General features: G+C 35.2%; 1 protein-coding gene across 1 annotated transcript in view; it reads right to left on the bottom strand.

Annotated features, from left to right (window-relative positions):
• LOC114081103 (contactin-associated protein-like 3) overlaps window positions 1-20,162 on the bottom strand; it is a 119,617-nt gene that overhangs the window by 24,746 nt on the left and 74,709 nt on the right. The window contains 4 exon segments of the mRNA XM_071602604.1: window positions 7,487-7,705; window positions 9,220-9,390; window positions 13,057-13,184; window positions 18,507-18,663. Coding sequence (XP_071458705.1) covers window positions 7,487-7,705; window positions 9,220-9,390; window positions 13,057-13,184; window positions 18,507-18,663 — 675 coding nt within the window.

Consider the following 20,162-nt stretch of genomic DNA (forward strand, 5'->3'; position numbering starts at 1 on the left):
ACCAATTAGGCTATCTGCAGATTTTCCAACCCAGATCCTGAAAACTAGAAGATCCTAGAAAAACATATGCCAAGCTCTGAAAGAAACCAAGAATATTATATCAGCAAAATTAAGCTTTAGATGTGATGACGAAACAAAAACCTTCTATGATAAACAAAATTTTAAAAAATTTACAACTAGAAAGCCTGCACTACAGAACATCCTCAGCAAGATATTTCATGAGAAGGAAACAAAATCAACAATGAAAATAAGCAATGGTAGGTTTTACACTAAAAGAAAAACCAATCAAAGGAAAAACCAAGTCAAGTTATATAGTAAAAATAAACAAAAGTGACTAGAAATATAAATCACGTCTCAATAATAAACCTGAATGTTAATGGCCTAAGCTCATCAATCAAAAGACAGACAGGCAGATTTGATTTAAAATAGACCCAACAATATGCTGCCTTCAAAAGACTCCTCTCTTAGGAAAAGACATCCACAGATGGAAGGTGAAAGATTGGGAAAAAGATATCCCTCACATGGACTGCAGTAAGAAACAGGGGTTTCCATCCTCATATCAAATAAAGTAAACTTCAAGCCAAAGTTAATCAAAAGGAATAAAGAACGATATTATATACTGCTTAAGGGAACCATACATTAACAAGACATAACAATTATAAATCTATATGCTGCAAACAATGGAACATCTATGTTCATCAAACAAACTCTTCTCAATTTCAAGAGTCAAATAGACCACAACACAATAATACTGGGTGAGTTTAACACACCTCTTTCACCATTGGACAGACCTTCCAAACAAAAGTTAAACAAAGAAACTATAGAACTCAATAATACAATCAATTAGACTTACCAGACATATATAGATATTTCATCCATCAATGAGTGAAATACACTTTCTTCTCAGCAACACATGGATCCTTCTCTAAAGTAGACCATATATTATGCCACAAAGTAACTCTTAGCAAATCCAAAAAACAGAGATACTACTCTATATTCTATCAGATCACAATGGAATAAAATTAGAAATCAATGATAAAATAAAAACTAGGAGCTACTCTAACACATGGAGACTAAATATGCTATTGAATGAACAATGGATTGCAGAAGGCATTAAAAAAGAGATTAAAAAGTTCTTAGAGGTAAATGAGAATACTGATACAACATACTGAAATATCTAGGACACTATGAAGGCAGTACTAAGAGGAAAGTTATTGCATGGAGTTCATTCCTTAAAAGAAAAAAAGTCAACAAACAAATGATTTAACATTACATCTCAAAACCCTAGAAAAAGAAACAAACCAAAAAAGTAGAAGCAGGAAATAATTAAAATCAGAGCTGAAATCAATGAAACTGAAACAAAAGAAACAATTAAAATATTTGACAAAACAAAAAGTTAGTTCTTTGAAAAAAATAAATAAAATTGATAAACCCTTAGCTGTGCTAATGAAGAGAAGGAGAGAGAAAACTCAAATATCTAACATCCATGATGAAAGAGGAAATATCACGATGGACACTACAGAAATACAGAAGATAATTAGTAATTCTTTTGAAAATTTGTACTTCAATAAAATAGAAAATATTGATGGCATCGACAAATTTCTAGAGTCATGTGATTTGCCCAAACTGAATCAGGATGATATATACAAGTTAAACAGATCAATTTCAAGCAATGAAATAGAAGATGCCATCATAAGCCTACCAACCAAGAGAAGCCCAGGACCAGATGGATACATAGCTAAGCTCTATAAGACCTTCAAAGAAGAACTAATACCAATACTCCTAAAATTATTCCATTAAAGAGAAAAAAAGGAAAAAAATTCCAAACTCATTCTATGAGGCCAATATTACTCTGATTCCAAAACCAGGCAAAGACACATCAAAGAAAGAAAACTTCAGACCATTATCTCTAATGAACATAGATGCAAAAATTCTCAATAAAAATTCTGGCAAATCTAATACAAAAACATATTAAAATGATAGTGTACCACAATCCAGTGGGGTTCACCCCAGGTTGGTTCAACATATAGAAATCAGTAAATGTAATTGGTCACATCAATAGACTTAAAGATAAGTACCATATGATCATCTCAATAGATGCAGAAAAAGCATTCTACAAATACAGCACCCCTTCATGTTCAAAACTAGAAAAACTAGGGATAATAGGAACCATATCTCAACATTATAAAAGCTGTCTATGCTAAGCCCAAGGCTAACATCATTCTAAATGGAGAAAAATTGAAAACATTCCCTCGAAAAACTGAAACAAGACAGGGATGCCCTCCATCACCACTTCTTTTTTTCCTAATTTCTTTGTTTTAATTAGTTATAAATGACAGTAGAATGCATTTATATACTTTGATATATCATACATAGATGGGATATAATTTCTCACTTTTCTGAGTGTACATGTTGCAGAATCAATGTTGGTCATGTAGTCACATATATACATACAGCAATAATGTCTGTTTCATTCTACTATTTTTCCTATCCCCACATCCTCTTTCCTCCCCTCCCATCACTTCCCTCTACCTAATCTAAGGAAACGCTCTTCTTCCCTAGTGCCCCGCACCGTATTGTGAATTAGCATTTGCCTATTAGAGAAAACATTCGGCCTTTGGTTTTGTTGGATTGGCTTATTTCACTTAGCATATTCTCCACCTCCAACCATTTACTGGCAGATGCCATAATTTTGCTAGTGGGACTGCAAATTGGTGCAACTACTATGGAAAGCAGTATGGAGATTCCTCAGAAAACTGGGAATAGAACTACCATTTGACCCAGCTATCCTACTCATTGTTTTATACCCAAAAGACTTAAAATCAGCCTACTATAGTGACGCACACACATCAATTTTTACAGCAGCTCAATTCACAATAGCTAGACTATGGAACAAACCTAGGTGTCCCTCAATAGATAAATGGATAATGAAAATGTGGGATATATAATCTTTTACCACTTCTATTTAGTTCTTGAAACTCTAGCCATAGCAATGAGACAGATGAAAGAAATTAAAGAGATACACATAGGGAAAGAATTCAAACTATCACTATTTGCTGATGACATGATTCCATACCTAGAGGATCCAAAAAATTCCACCAGAAAACATCCAGAACCAACAAATGAATTCAATGAAGTATCACCCATAAATAAATCAACACCCATAAATCAAAGGCATTTCTATACATCAGTGACAAATCCTCTGAAAGAGAAACTAAGAGAACTACCCCATTTACAATAACTTCAAAAAATAAAATTAAAAACTTGGGAACCAACTGAACGGAAGAGGTGAAAGACCTCTACAATGAAAACTATAGAATACTCAAGAAAGAAATTAAAGACGACCTAAGAAGATGGAAAGATCCTCCTTGTTCTTGAATAGGCAGAATTAATATTGTCAAAATAACCATACTACCAAAAGCACTATACAGATTTAATGCAATTCCAATCAAAATCCCAATGACATTCCTCATAGAAATAGAAAAAGCAGTCATAAAACTCATCTGGAAAAATAAGAGACCTAGAATAGCCAAAGCAATCCTTAGCAAGAAGAATGAATCAGATTGCATCATGCCACACCTTAAACTATACTACAAAGCTGTAGTAACAAAAACAACATGTTATTGGCACCAAAATAGACTTGTAGACTAATGGTACAGAATAGAGGACACAGAGACAACCACCTAAATACAGTTACCTCATACTAGACAAAGGTGCCAAAAACACATATTGGAAAAAAGATAGCCTCTTCAACAAATGGTGCTGGGAAAACTGGAAATCCATATGCATCATAATGAATTAAGCCCCTATCTCTCACCACGCACATAACTCAACTCAAAGCTGATCAAGGACCTAGGAATTAGACCAGAGACCCTGTACCTAATGAAGAAAAAGTAGGCCCAAATCTTCATCATGTCAGATTAGGCCTAAACTATCTTAACAAGACTCCTTTAGTGCAAGAAATAAAATCAAGAATTAATAAATGGGAGGGATTCAAACTGAAAAGTTTCTTTACAGCAAAAGACACAGTGAGGTGAAGAGACAGCTTACAGAATGGGAGCAAATTTTTACCACATGCACATCAGATAGAGCACTAATTTCTAGGGTACATATAAAGAACTCAAAAAAACTTATCAATAATAATAATAATAACAACAACAACAACCCAATCAATAAATGGGCTAAGGAACTGAACAGACACTTCTCAGAAGATGATTAACAAATTTATGGAAAAATGTTCAATATCTCTAGCAATTGAAGAATGCAAATGAAAACTACTCTAAGATTTTATCTCACTCCAGTCAGAATGGCCGCTAGAGGATGTGGGGGAAAAGGCACAATCATACATTGGTGGTAGGACTGCAAATCAGTGCAACCAATCTGGAAAGCAATATGGAGATTCCTTGGCAAACTTGAGATAGAACCACCATTTGACCCAGCTATCCCACTCCTTGGTTTATAGCCAAAGACTTAAAAACAGCATACTTCAGTGATGCAGTCACATCAATATATATAGCAGCACAATTCAAAATAGCTAAATTGTGGAATGAACCTAGATGCCCTTCGGTAGATGAATGGATAAAGAAACTGAGGTATGTATACACAGTGAAATATTACTCAGCATTAAAACAGAATAAAATCATAGTATTTGCAGGTAAATGGATAGAGTTAGAGAACATTATGCTAAGTGAAGTAAGCCAATCCCAAAAAACCAAAGGCCAAATGTTTTCTCTGATATGTGGATGCCGATACATAAGTGGGGTGAGGGGGAGCGTGGGAAGCATGGAGGAACTTTGGAGAGGGAAAAGGGGAAGGAGAAGGGAGGGGGCATGGGGGTAGGAAAGATGGTGGAATGAGATGGACATCATTACCCTAAGTACACGTATGAAGACACAAATAGTATGAATCTACTTTGTGTACAACCAGAGAAATGAAAAACTGTGCAATATATGTGCACTATGGATTGATATGCATCCTGCTGTAATGTATAACAAATTAGAATATATAAATTTTAAAAAATAAAATAAAAACAAAAAAGAAAAAATGTTCTCTAAACAAATGCAATTTTGAAAACATAATTGTGACCAATTGTTGAGAATTATTAAGCAGTACTGAATAAACCACTAATATAAATATATTTTTAAAAGTTGAAGTTAGTAAATATTCTAAAAACACTTCTTCAGGTTACATTTATTTTTTTTTAGTTATAGATGGACAAATACCTTTATTTTGTTTGTTTATTTTTTTATGTGGTGCTGAGGATGAAACCCAGGGCCCCCGCATGTGCTGCGCCAGCGCTCTACTGCTGAGCCACAACCTCAGCTCTTCAGGTTACATTTAAAAAGATGTTTACATTTTTCCTTTATAAAGCATGAAATAAAGATCCATGATCATATCTATTTATTTATTTTTGTTTGTTTGTTTGTAGATGGACACAATAACTTTATTTTATTTGTTTATTTTTATGTGGTTCCGGGAATCAAACCCAGTGCCTCATGCATGCTAGGCAAGCACTCTACCACTGAGCCACAACCCGGGCCTCCATGATCATTTTTAAATAATTTAAATAATAATTTAAATAATTTAAATGATGTGTCTTGAAAGGTTATGTAGCTGAAAATCTCTAATTATATATGTGAACTTCTTTTTTTGAGGAGCTCTCAGTACTAAAGCTGTGAAGAGAAACTGAGGAGGGAGCAATAAAGAGGACACAAGGGTGAAGCCATGAATGAGGACCTCAGGCTTACTGGCTGGACCCCGTTAATCCAGGGTCATGGTGGTGTAACACAGCCTGAACACTATGCTCCTCTGTAATTTTCTTAACTCTCATGTGAGTTTAAGGTGATAGTTCGCAAACATGGAAGCACAGGTGTAACTGCAGAGCTTGTTAAAAAACACAAATCTCATACTTAGGGTATCCCATATCTGAATTTTCAACTAGCTTCTCAAGGCATTAGAAATCTTACTCTGTAGGGATGCTAATTCTAGGTGAATTTCATGCAAACTTGGCTTCAAGAAATTCCATTAATTTACCCTAAGGATTATAAATCAGAAAATAAAATTGTGTAAGTTGAGCTGTAGTTTGATGATTTGAAGTGAAGCTTTATATCAATAAGAACTAATTGTGCTTGAAGCCAATTTTTAAGGAGCCCTGGGTTGTACACCGCCCCCCCGCCACCTCCCACCCCCACCACACACAATTGCTTAAATTCACTGAATAACATTAGATCCTCTTTGGTGTAGGTATATTCCAGCTTACTAACTTGTGATTTATATTTGTTTTAATTGGATTTTGTTTTCATTTACTTTAAAAGACATGAGAAATGACCAAGTGAGAGCTACTTGGTTAATCTGCTTACTTTCCAAATTAGAATAGAGTTGCTTGAAACATAATGTAATAAGACATTTTTTTCCTTGAGAAAAACAATAATAAAATAACAAATAAATAAAGGAAAGATTTCCATTGTCCAGAGCTATCTCTTTCCCAACCTTCCATAGGGGGAATAAAACCCAGGGACCCTTTACCACTGAGATTCATTCCCAACTCTTTTTTTTTTTTTTTTTTATAATTTTGAGACAGGGTCTAAGTTGCAGAGGCTGGCCTCAACTTGTGATCTTCCTACTTTGGCCTCACAAATCACTGGAATTATAGAAATGTGCTACTGTGCACACTTTGAGCTGTAATCTTTAAAGAATGGGGAACAAAGAAGTCAGACATGGTTATGAACATGGCCAATGTGAACACAGAGAAGCAGAAGTGGAATAGGACAAGGGAGGCCAGGAACGACATGGGGGTATTTCTTGCCAGGGACAGACACACTAGATAACTTCTGTGACATGGTCTCCTGTGGTCTGTTTTGAGGGTACACTGGAGGATTCTGTCCTAATTGCAAGGCAGGTTCTCTAATTCTACAGAGATTTAAAATAGGAGAAATAGATAAAAATGGCTAAATGTTCGATAAAATAGTATTGATGAGAAGTAGCTGAAGACAATGCAAATTGGCTATTACATTGAGTATAAATTTGGAAATTCTAATTGGGTCAGTTTGGGTTTCTGTGGTTCAAGTCAGTCAATCTCTTTGAGGCTGCATTATCTTCTCAGTAAATTGGGCAAAACAGCATCTGTGAAAGGAGATATTAAATATTAAATACGAAGGTCTTACAAATGGTGCTACAGTCTCTATTGTCATCATTGCTGTTATTGCTATTTTTTTTTTTGATACCAGGGATTGAACTCAGGGGTACTCAACCACTGAGCCACATCTCCAGTCCTTTTTTGTATTTTATTTAGAGACAGGGTCTTAGCACCTCACTAAGTTGCTGAGGCTGGCTTTGAACTCATGATCCTCTTGCCTCAGCTTCCTGAGCTGCTGGGATTGCAGGCATGTGTCACCATGCCTGGTTTATCACTGCTATTTTAAATTACAGTTTCTTTTGGTTCAGCTGCACTTAGAGCACAGCTCAGTTATAAACCATCAGTACTCACCAATGAAGATCTGGCTGTTGAGCTGCAAGAGGAGGTGCCCACCAGTGGGGGCAGGTTGAAACTTTTGAGGGAGCTGATCCACTTGGAGAGATGCTTCTTTAACATTTCTTTCTGCCTTCACGTGATGCCATCGGTTGTCATTAAAGGGAGTGGGTGACTGTACTGTGACTTCACAAGGACCATTCCCCACATCAAAGGAAAAGGTCACTTCTGTGGGAGCTGGAAATTGTAGATATGAAAGTTTCTCAAGTTAATTCAAAAGGGAGAAAATGTAATCCTGAGTGGACATGAAAACAGTATTGTGGTATGCTCATAATGAATAGGGCAGTGATGCAGGAAAGAATTACTTAGTGTTGGTTAGGAGGGAAAAATAAATTTGAATCCTGGATAAAGAAAAACAAAACTGATTTTAATACATTCTTTCTCAGAGTTTGTTATGGTTGAGATATGAGATGTCCCCCAAAAGCTCATATGTGAATCAATACAAAAGGGTTTAGAGGTGCACTGATTGGGTTATGAGAGCCTTAACCTAATCAATGTGTTAATCCATTAATAGGAATTAACTTGTTGGCAACAGTAGGCAGATAAGATGTGGCTGGAGGAGGAAGGTCCCTGAGGACATGCTTTTGGGGTTTATATTTTGTTCTTGGTAAGTACAGCTCACTCTCTCTGCTTCCTGGTGCCAGGTCCTGAGCTGCTTTCCTTCTCCACACTCTTAGGCCATTATGTTCTGTCTCAACTCAGGCCTCAAGGAATGGAGTTGGCCATCTATAGACAGAGACCTCTGAAACCATGAGCCTCCAAATAAACTTTTCCTCCTCTAATTGTTCTTATCAGGTCTTTTGGTTACAACAGTGAAAAAGCTGACTAAACCAGAGTTTAATTGCTCATCTTGCTAAGCTCTAACTAGCAGACATTTACCTATTGAAAGAAATCTAGCATGTGATCTGGCTTCATATAAATGATTTTGATTAAAGGTGATTTAAAACTTCATATAATTTAAAAAATCGTAAGTGAAATCTTTGACCATAAGAAATAAAGATTTGCACACGTGATTAAATAATGTGAGCAGTCAATTCAGTCAAATAATTTTTAATTTAGTAGAAATTAGTTATTTGACCAGTCTGGTTTAATCTCCTGACTGCACACAGAAGTAAAGTAGCACCAAACCATTATAATCTGTTGTATATCTCAGGAGATGTTGTTTCACTCTCTACCTGCTATAGTTTGGATGAGTAATTCCCCAAAGGCTCAGGTGTTATTAAAGTCTTGGTCCTCAGGGTGGTGCTATTGGGAAGTGGAACCTTTGGAAGGCAGGACCTTCCAGGAAGGTCTTTAGGTAATTGAGAGGGCATGGCCTTGAAGAGGATTGTGGGGCCTTAGCCCTTTCCTCTTTCTCTTTTTTTCCTGGCTCAGGGGTAAGCACATGCTCCCATGATGACATACTGCCCTCACTAGAGGTCCAACACTATGTAGCCACTCTATTTTGGGCTGAAACCTCTAGAACCATGAGCCAAAATAAACCTTTCTAAGTTAACTGCCTTAGATATTTTGTTATAAGGATAGAATGCTGAGTTCTTTAAGATAAAAGAATTTTTTTAAAATAATAGAATTTTGGTATTTATAAAAATATACTTGATAAGGAAGCATGGCAGCAGATTAGGAATGAGAATACTAAAGGGTTTATTGCTCATTACTGAGCATTCTGTGGCTTTGTCTCAGTGGCAACTCACCGCGCAGTTCTAGTCTGATAAAGTCTGTGATACCCAGGTTCTCTACAAACACCCCAGAAGAAGCTGTTGTCTTAAAAAAGAAAGACACATCAGCACTGAGCTCTCCATGGAATGCAGGGAAATGAAGATACGAAGTCTCAGTATTGAATGAAGCTGAATTCCAAAATGAATCTGTTTATTAAAAAAAAAAAGAGTGAAAGTAATAGTGAAACAAAACAATAATTGCATTTTATGTGTCTAGCATTTATTTTTACTATTAAATGCATTACTCATCTAAGGAAGTCTTCATTTTGAGGTTCTTCTAGACATGAAGCCATGATATGAATATCCAAATGGTGATTACTTGGATCATTAAGATTCTGGACATGGATAACTGAGTAGAATCACTATGGAAATGGTCTGTGTTTTTAAACACAATTTTACTTTTAATTTAAGGAGTTAAAAATGACTCTTGATTTTGATTTTAATCTGCATTGATTTGTGTAACTTTTACCAAAATTGAGAGATCTCCCTCTTGATATCCCCCTAAACTCACATCCTTTCTTCCTCATCCCTTTATAGTTTGCCTTTTCTAAAGGTCGTATAAAGAGTGATGCACTTTTTAACATTTCAAGATTGGCTCCTTTCACTCAGTATAATGGCTTTGAGATCCACTCACATTGTTGTACATATAAATATCTGCTTTTTCCTCCTACTGACTTCTCTAATGTAGATATGCTATAGTTTGACCAAACTGAAGAACATTGAGCATCATTTCCAGATTTGGGAATAGAGCTGCTATAATATTTGTGTACAGTTTTTCGGGTGAACATAAGTTTTCATTTCTCTAGGTTAGTAAATACCCAGCATGGAATTTCTGGATCATATGGTAGGTATGTATTTAACTCTAAAGCAAACTGCCAAATAGTTTTCTAGAGTGGCTGTACATTTGTCATTTCCATCAACAATGTATGAGTATTTTTACATCCTCCCACAGCACTTGGCATTAGAAGTTTTTGTTTGTTTTTTGGCAATTCACATTGGTGTGTTGTGGTATCAATTTGCCTTTCCTAATGGCTGATGTTGTAGAACGTATTCTCATGTACATCTGTGCTATCCTTACATCGTTTTTGATGAAGTGTGTCCTCAGTTTGGGGAGAATCAACATCTTTCCTATATTGAGTTTTCCAATCATGGACACAGTGTATGTGTCTCCTCTTATTTATATTTTCTTGATTTTTGCCTTCAGTCTTTTATAGATTTCAAGTAAACATGTTTTGTTGCATGTCAGTAGGGTATGTGTGTGTGTGTGTGTGTGTGTGTGTTTAAATTCCTTGAGATTTTCTGTGAAAACAGTCATATAATACACACACACATACACACACACACACACACACACACACACATATATATATATATATATATATATATATATATATATATGTATTTATGAGTAGAATTTTATTTATTTCAATCTGTGTATGTTTATTTATTTTATTACATAATTGCAGGCTTTGTCTTGTTCTCAATCTCAGGAGAAAAAAATTCAGTTTTTTACTATTGATTACAATGCTAGCTTTGTTTTGTGTAGATATTCTTTCTTGAGCTAAAAAAGTTCTATTGCTATTTTGCTAAGCATTTTATTAAAAATTATTATGCTGCATTAGTTATCATGATAATTCAAATTATCATTTAATCAATTCATTCAGAATAAAACCTTGACATGTGATTTTTATTATCTAAACTATTAGTCATAACATTCAGAAACACTAGGACTTTCTCCCAGAGCAATTCCTTGTATAGGCCCCATGGAGAACCTTGGGTCCCATAGGCTCCACAGGATTTCTCTGTCTTAGAGGTTAGCATGGCTACTGGGTCCTTGGTGGACCTCTGATTCAGGCAACATTGGAGAGTTCTGGGCAGAGGACTTACATGACAAGACTTCATTCACACTGGTGGCTGTGCGGAGAATAAGCCTGAGTGAGCAAAGACAGAGGCAGGCAGAACATTTCAAGAATGGAACAATAATCCAGGCCAGGTAGCAAAGGAAGTGGTGAGGTGTGGTCAGATTCTCAATCCATTCTTGAAGTTAGCAACAACAGGATTTGCTGATGAATCAGATGTGAGTAGTGATGAGAGTGTGAGAGGAAGAGAGAAGTTAAAAGTGACCAATGGTCTCAGTTTAAGGGGTGATGAGAAGAATGGAATTGCCACACACTGAATTGGGGAAAGTTGTAGAAATTATTTTCTTTCCCACCCCCTGATTTGTCAGGGTGAATCTGAAGCATCTATTAAGGCACAAGCAGAGGTTCATCATCCAGCCAGGTGGGCAAGCCTGAAGCTCAGTTATTGGGCTTGAGGTATAAAGTGGGGTTACTGCGTATTTAAAGCCAAGAGACTGATGGGAAGCGATCATTCTCATGCAGAGAAGGACAAGGTCAATGAGGGGAACAATGAACATCCCAACATGAGCCTGTTGGTGAAATAAATACTGGAGGGAGGAGGGAAGGAGTAAAATGCAGACTTTGTGGCATGTTGGTGGCCTGGTAAGGAAAGTGAATTAAAAAGTGAATCATGATGGAGTCCAAAGTGGCTGGCCAGTCCATTAAGAGGAAAACTGAAAAATAATAATTGGGTTTAACAATATCAAGGTCACACTGGTGACCTGGAAGAGAGCAGTGTGTGGGGAGGGAAGGAGGACAAACCTTGATGGAGTTTATTAAGAAGAGACCATAAGGATGGAAATGAAGTTAGAACACATGTTTTTTGTTTTTCAGAAAGTTAAGATCATCAAAGTTCCTGGGTAACATTCAGAATTAATTAATACCTAATGGGATTAATTAATACCGTAGAATTCTGCCTATAATGGGCTCTGCCCTTTCATTTTCTCATTATCTTCTGGATTTTAGGCATATCAGCACTCATCAAAGTACTTGTACTTAGAACTTAGTAGGCATGTATAGGCTGAGCATACATAACCAAATAATCCAGGCTGAGCATACATAATCAAATAATCCGAAGTATGAAATGAATGAAAATCAGAAACTTTGAGTATTGACAGTATAAGTAGAAAATTTCTCCCTGACCTCATGTGGTAAGTTGCAGTCGAAATGCAGGTGAACTAAAAGTATTGTGTTAAATCAGTGCCATGTGCATAAGGTCATAAAAAGCATGAATGAATTTAGTGTTTAGACTTGGGTTTCATTTACAAGATTTCTCATTATGCACATGCAAATATCCTCAAATCCCCCCACCAAAAAAAATCAAAAACAAAAACAAAACCTGAAATCTAAAATTATTTTAGATTTTAGGTCCCAAGAATTTTAGATAAGGGATCTAAAAGGAATAAAAGTTTGCTGCTTTAAAATTAGTAGGTGGGATAAGGTATAGAAAGTGCTGTCAAGCACAGTGGCACATGTCTGTAATTGCAGAAGAATTGCAAATTTGAGGCCAGCCTCAGCAATTCAGCGAGACTCTCAGCAACTTGAGACCCTGTCTCAAAATAAAAAATAAAAAGGGCTGGGGACATGGCTCAGTGGTAAAGCACCCGTGGGTTCAGCCCCCAGTACTGGGAAAAAAAGAAAAGATAAAGTTTGTTAACCAAGTGACAAATTATTTCAGATGATTCCCTTAGTCTTTACATCCGTAGTGTTATTTAAATACAGCATAAAAGAGTCAGAACCCAAAAGTAATATAATTTCTCTTTTTTCTCCATTATAATTATTTTTCTTTTTTATAAGTTAATATATTCCTATGAAATACAGATTACTAAAACAGATAGTCTTTTCATAAACCCATGCAGTTAATTTCTCATAAAACATTACCATGCATTATTAGATCCCTCTGACTGCTACTTACTGTCCCCTCGGCAGAGCAGAGGCCCCAGGGTATAAGCTGCTTCAGAGTGTGGCCGGCCTGCATCTGTCATCATAACCTGAGTGACTGGCAGGTGCTCCTTATGGGAAAGGACTCCTGTGTCACTGGTCCTAGGAAATAAACACAACCATCTCAACTTTATTCTGAATAACATAAGAAATTATAGTTTTTTATTGCAGTTCAAGAGGTATTAAGCAAATTTGTAAATACATATAGCAGGGAAATCAAAATGCTTATCTTAACACTTAGAAGCATAAGCATATATCTGAGGACAGGAGGTCACTGTTCATGCACCTGAACACTAAGAAGGAAGTGGACAGACTCATATGTGGTCATGGGTGCATATGTGAGGTTGCATTCTTAAAGCAATTAAGTGGCTCAGGATTCTGTCCAATTCAACCACTGTATAGAATTTAAATACAGAACTTCTGCAAAGAAGAGCAATCCGCCTTCACAAACACAAACAATACAAAAGATACCTGAATGACAAGATTTAGAATTTAAATCCTCATCATTTTATTACAATAGTCTCCATTTATCTGTAGTTTCACTTTCTGCAAATTCAGTTACTCACGGTCTGCCTTGTCAAAATATATTATTTGTTTTGACTCTTTCAAGGGAGAGAACCACATTTATTTAATTTTTATTACAGCATATTGTTATAATTATTATTATTAATATCTTACTGTGTCTAATTTATAAATTAAACTTTATCAAATATATATATTTTATATACATGAAAAAACCACATGTATGTATGTAAATAGTATACATACATCTAGCTGTACCTATACTGTGTTCATTACTATCTGTGGTTTCAGGGATCTATTGGGGTCTTCAAGATATGGTGGGGACTCTATAGTAAAGCTCTAAAAAATTCCTATTGTGGTTATTAGGTATTTTCCTACTTGTTGACTCCATAAATTTAAAAACAAAAAATCATACTGACTCAAAACCAAGATGAAGGTAGGATATAACACTCTTAAAATTAACAGGAGGGATAGAAAGTGCTTTGTCAACCTTTATCACCATCCACTCATACAATAAACACTTATTCAACATTTTCTATCTACCAGGCTTTGTGTGTTGGGTATATGGACATAAAAAATATTATCAGTGCCCCTAGGTATTCTAGTGAATATCATAAATGTAATGGCAACTATATTATTATTATGTAATGTAATAAGTGAGGAAACATTAATATCTATGTTTCCAATACAGAAAGGACTAGAAAAGGAGCCAGAGACCCTGGATTGTAAGCTGGCAATCAACAGCTTCCCCTCTGGGTAAAATAAGATTTTTCTATACTTTTTAAGCTGTTCATACTTTTTATTGCAGACTTTTCAATTATATTTGCATTTATAATTTATGGACAAAAAAGATTTTTGTCTAGTTTATCTTTCTGATGTCTCATATCTATGTAGAACTAGTAAGTCTTAATTCCTAACAGTTACAAAACTGTCACTTACTCTAGGATACACAATTTTTTTTTTTTTTTTGTCATTTAACTTTTTATTTGGAGTAGTGTAGTGGTACTCATCACTTTTGAGTGAAATTTGAATAACACCAAATTATTATTTTAAGAAAAAAGAAATGTCCTTTCCATAATGATTGAAATGTTTCATTTCTTTTTTTATTTATTTTTTTATTGGTTGTTCAAAACTTTACAAAGCTCTTGACATATCATATTTCATACATAGGATACACAAATTGAAGCACAGAAAAATACCACTTTTGCAGGTAAAAAAAAAAATCCAGGAATTTAACATGGTTCAACCTAATAGCTTTACAGGAGTGAATCTGAATAATTTATTAATCATAAATAATTCTTACCATTCACTGATTCAAAGGACTTATTTTTGGTGGTAAAATAGAACTTTGAGTATTTTGTGCTACTGAGAAAGCTACAGGGGGAAAATGGTAGGTCAAGTTTCATAATTCACAATTATTCCAGTGAAAGAGGGGTGGGAACCACATAATTATCATCCAGAATTACAATAATCTGGCAGCGTGGCCTCTCCGTTGACTTTCACTCTTCCATCTGCGCATCACTGAAATAAAGCTTCATGTTTGGTGTGTCAGGTCTTCCCACCTGGTTTCCATCTTCACCATAGTCCTAGCTTCTTGTTCCCCACTGTTTATATAAAGTTTAGAGTCATGTTGAAAAAAATCATGAACAAATATTTGGCATTGGTTTGAAATTAAACCAAAAAAGCACTTGAGGGAGAGGTACCCAGTTTTCTCATGCATGGCAATAGAATCTTATTTCCATTTATTTAGGTCTTCTTAAATTCTCATGATCAAGTTTATGCTATCTTTTCCATAAAAAACTTACATACTTTTTAAAAAATCTTTATTCCAAGTTGTCATTCCTTTTGTTGATTTTGCAAATAGTTTTTATAACATTTCTTATGGTATCATGTTCTTTATAGGAATCCAGTTATTCTAAGATTCAGCAGCTTTATTATACTCCCATTAGTTTTAATAATTTTCTTTGATTTTTGCAATCATATTGTTTATTGTTTGTAAAGAATCTTTTTTTTTTTTTTTTTTTTTTTTTTTGCGGTGCTGGGGATTGAACCCAGGGCCTTGTGCATGCAAGGCAAGCTTTCTACCAACTGAGCTATATCCCCAGCCCCCTGTAAATAATCTTTATTGAGTTGTTTCTAATCATTTGTTCTTTTGAATATGTATTTTTAATTTTTACTATTCACTTCTAGCCAAGTTGCACAGAGAAACTGTCCATATGGTACTAACTCTTGTAAAAATGTTTGATGTTTGTAATCAGTTTGCAAAACTATGCCATAAGTGTTAGATAAAATGATGCATCCTTTAATTTTATATGTATAACAAATCAAGTTATTAATTTGGTTTCAAAATAGTCTGTCTTCTAATTATTTTCCACCTGTTTTACCAATTACTAACAGATGTGCATTTCAACTTTTTCCTATTGGGTAATTTGTGAATTTCTTCTTGTAATTCTTAGAATTCTGAGTTATTTCTATTACAAGTGTACTAGTTTAGAACACTTGGTTCTTTCTGGTAAAATTGAAAAGTATGAACATCCTTGTCCAAAATTAGGGTTTTTTAAAAAAATCTTTATTTTGTTGATTTATTTTTATGTGGTGCTAAGGATCGAACCCAGTGACTCACATGTGCGAGGCAAGTACTCTGCCTCTGAGCCACAACCCCAGCCCCCAAAATTAGTTATTAAATTTGCTTACTTTTGTGTATATTTTCCTAGTAATTTTTTTTAATATTCAGTTTCATTATTTCTGCATGTACAGATAAGATATGCTTGCTTTTTATTCAATTTGACATATCTAGATTTAAATGGACACTTTCGTCACACTCCTTGTGCATGACTATGATCTCACTCTGAATTTATTGTGCTGCTTGTTCTTTTTAAATCTCATTTGCTATCTTCTTTTTGATTAACTGAATTGCAAAATTGTTTTTTTTTTCTCCTTTCCTCCTTCTTTTTAGCATACCTGCCAACATCCCACCACTGAGCTACAACCCCAACCTCCCCAGTTTTTCCTTTCTTTCCTCTGCTGATTTGAATTTATTTGTTCTATATTTATTCTTTTAGAGATTACACCTAAAACTAATGCACACTGGGAGTAATTTAATGCTAATACCCCAAGTTCAAATTTCAATGATATTTTTACTTCTCAACATTCTTTTGGCTATTTTGTCAATTATGATCATCTTTGTTAATAGATTAGATGACTGCTTTCTCATGTTTTAATTTCATGTAGCTAGATGTGAAATGTAGCTATACGTAAAATAGTTACATGTTCCTGGTGTCTGGTATTTATTTTGGGGCCTCTGAGTTTACAAATTTCTTTTCTCAATATTTCTTTTTGCATCCGAGACTTTCCCTTTAAAAGGTCATTTTCTTTCTTTTTGAAAGCTGTTCTTCAGAACTTCCTCCTGTGGGGTGTGCTGGCGGTAAACTTCTCAGTATCTTATTGCCTGAGAGGATCTTCATTTTTATCACTCATTTTTGAAAATAGCAGCTGAGCAAAAATTTCGAGATGGATAGTAATTTTATTTCCAATTATGAAGAGCTTGTTGTGCTCTACAATTCTTTCCTTTCAGAAGTCTTTCTTCCATATCTGCTTCATTCAACATTTTCTTTTTCTTTTGACATTTTCTTTAAAGTTCTTCTATTTCACCATAGTATGTCTAGATATGGATTTGCTTTTATTTATCCTGCTTGGTATTTCAGTATTTTCTCTAGTCTGGAAATTTCTTACCTATTTGGAATATTGCCTCTTCCTAATTATGTCCCATCTTCTTTAGAAACTTCAGCCAGACATGCATTCTCTCTTCTCCGCACCCCTTTCAGGGTTCCCAATTTGTTTCTCTCTGTGCTACAAGCCACGTAATTTGGTTACATATATTAATCATTTCACTAGTCTTCAAATCACTTGTGTCCAATATTTGATCCAACAAGCCTTAAAATTTTCAATAAAAACAATAATTTCATTTCCAAACATTTGTTTGGTTCTTTTGTAAATAGCAATTATCTCTATTAATAGTATTTGATTGTTTTCTCAACTCCATTGCTTATTTTTCAATCTGCTCATACATTTATTTTACATTTCTAATTATACCCATTATCTGGGACATTTACATTTCCAATTCTCCCCTTTGCGGTTTCTCTACCCTCCCACTTTCTTTTGTGTTTTGTAAAACTGGAGTGTGAGCTTATACTTCAAGGCATTTTATCTGTCAGAACCCTGTGATTCCTGAAGGAAGGAGGAGGGCAGACCTGTAGTAAGAATATCTTGTAATTCTATGACAAGCTATTGGAGCTACCAACCTGTGGCCATGGTAATTTAATTTTGAAACCATCTTATATATTGCAATTAAAATTATGTATTGAATTAAAAATCTGTATGAGGGTGTCTAGACATGAGTTTTCTATCTCATGTGCTAACTGGAAGATTTGTCCTTATTCACCTTTTCATTGGGTTTGAAGCCTTTTGAGACCTCTAGCTGTAGGGAAAATTTAGAATTCCATATGTTCTTTTCATGGAGCCAGGGCCTTTTCTGATTTCCCTCATGTGGCCATTTAAGGATTTAGGGGGTCAAAAAACAACTCAAGATCAGCCATGGAAATTCAATTTAACTTTAAGAAGGCTGATATTGTACTTCCACTTAATGTGAAACAATCTGGTATTTCCATTTTGTTTTATTAGAAAAATAAAACGGACATAATTATTCACAGATAAATGAAAAAAATCATTTTCATATTTTAGGCCTTAGATGAATGACGTCATACACATCAAAACTTATTCTTTAACTTCTTAGGAAATTCTTTATTCTCCCTATTGTACTATCTTGTCTAATATCTGCCTAAGGTACACAGTTTAAGCAATTAAAAAATTACAGTTTGCACAGGGAAAGCATGTGGAAATCACCATTCATCCTGGTCAGCATCACAGTTGCAGTGATATTGAGAATCAATGCAGTTCCCCTCTAATCCACAAGTACACTTTTGAGCATCAGGCAGAGAACCTCCCCAGTAAGTGTGTGTTTCATTGGTTCTTCCAACCCACCAGCTCACTGGGGTTCCATCTGAAAGACAAGTATGAGAAAGGTGACACCTCCTTTGCCCCCCGCTACCTGCCTCCCCATATCATTCCTTTATTCCCCTCTATGTTAAAAATAGACTATTTTAGAAGTGATCACATTTTTAACTCTATAAGAGGATAATTTTTTTAAAGGACTCCTGAATGTTTTAAAAAATTAATATTGAGAATTATTACTATTTATACATTATTATTTTATACATTGAACCTAAAATCTGTTTGAGATACTAAACTGCCATGAAAGAATTTGTTATACAAAATATGGTTTCTTTTACTATTTTAATTAATGTAACACTGATATTTCCTATTGTGTGTTAAAAATTCCTTAGGGACATGTTTGTGCTTTTTCTTCTACTAAATGGCTTGGCTCTTAATTTGGAAACTGCAGAGATTCACCTTCATGCTTGAGGTGAATTTGGGGTTCAGAACAACTCTGAGCCAATTATATCTGAGTCCTCCAGCACCACTTGCTCAGAGCCACCATAACTCAGTCACAGAGAGTCGGAGGCCACCTCAACTCTAAGGGGGCTCATCTTGATGCTAAGTCCAGGTGAGGGTGAGAGTGAGGTGACTAGAAAGTGGGTGGTATGCAAGTGGGGAGGGGCACTTCCCCCTCCATAGAGAAGCAGGACCAGAGGGAAAATGGAAGTAACAGTAAATCAGTTGCAAAGATGCTTGTCATTTTCAACATGCTCTTTCAAACCCATCAGCTGTCACCACTGGTTCACTACTGAGAATCTGAAATGGGACCTCTGTTCTCCCTAACTCACAAGCAGCATGATGGCTCCCTGTTAGAGGAGCCCTCTGCTTCTGCTGACAACATCTTAGCTTGCAAACATACTAACTGCATTCATCATCACTCAGCCCTGAACCAGTGGTTGAGGCATGTGCAAAGAATCAGTATCAACCAGCCTTCTTCCTTTTTAAAAAGTGTTGCAAACTTATCTCTAGGGAGCAGAACTTTTAACAGATATTTGATAGATGTGTTCAAAATTCCACTTTAAAAAACAATTATTCAACATTCATTCTTTCACAGATTAACAGCAAAAAACCCTTATATATATAAATGAACAATTTTGTGTTTGTATTGGAGTTTATAATTTTATTCATAAATTAGGAACAAAAGAATGTTTTTAAAAGTACAGAATGTCTTTGGCTCCATTCAAGATTTATTTGAGTGACCAAGAGAATTTGTATAGGGAATGATTTAAAAAGACATCAAAAGGAATCAGAGGCTGAAATGAAGAGGAATAAGTAAGGAATCAATGGACAAAGTATACTGTTCTACTTCCTCAAGTATTTTGGCCACAGGTACAATTGTCAGTCACCTTAGTATTCATTCACAATGTGGTAACTGAATACTTTCCCACAGCATCAACACTGTCACACTTCCTTATTAGCCACCCATGATTGTATCCTTTGAAACTTTCTAATACAAAGACCTGGAAGATGCTAGAAGACAAAAATTGTCTTTATAACACTGAC

The sequence above is a fragment of the Marmota flaviventris genome, chromosome 16, assembly GCF_047511675.1.
Source record: "Marmota flaviventris isolate mMarFla1 chromosome 16, mMarFla1.hap1, whole genome shotgun sequence".
Taxonomy (NCBI): Eukaryota; Metazoa; Chordata; class Mammalia; order Rodentia; family Sciuridae; genus Marmota; species Marmota flaviventris.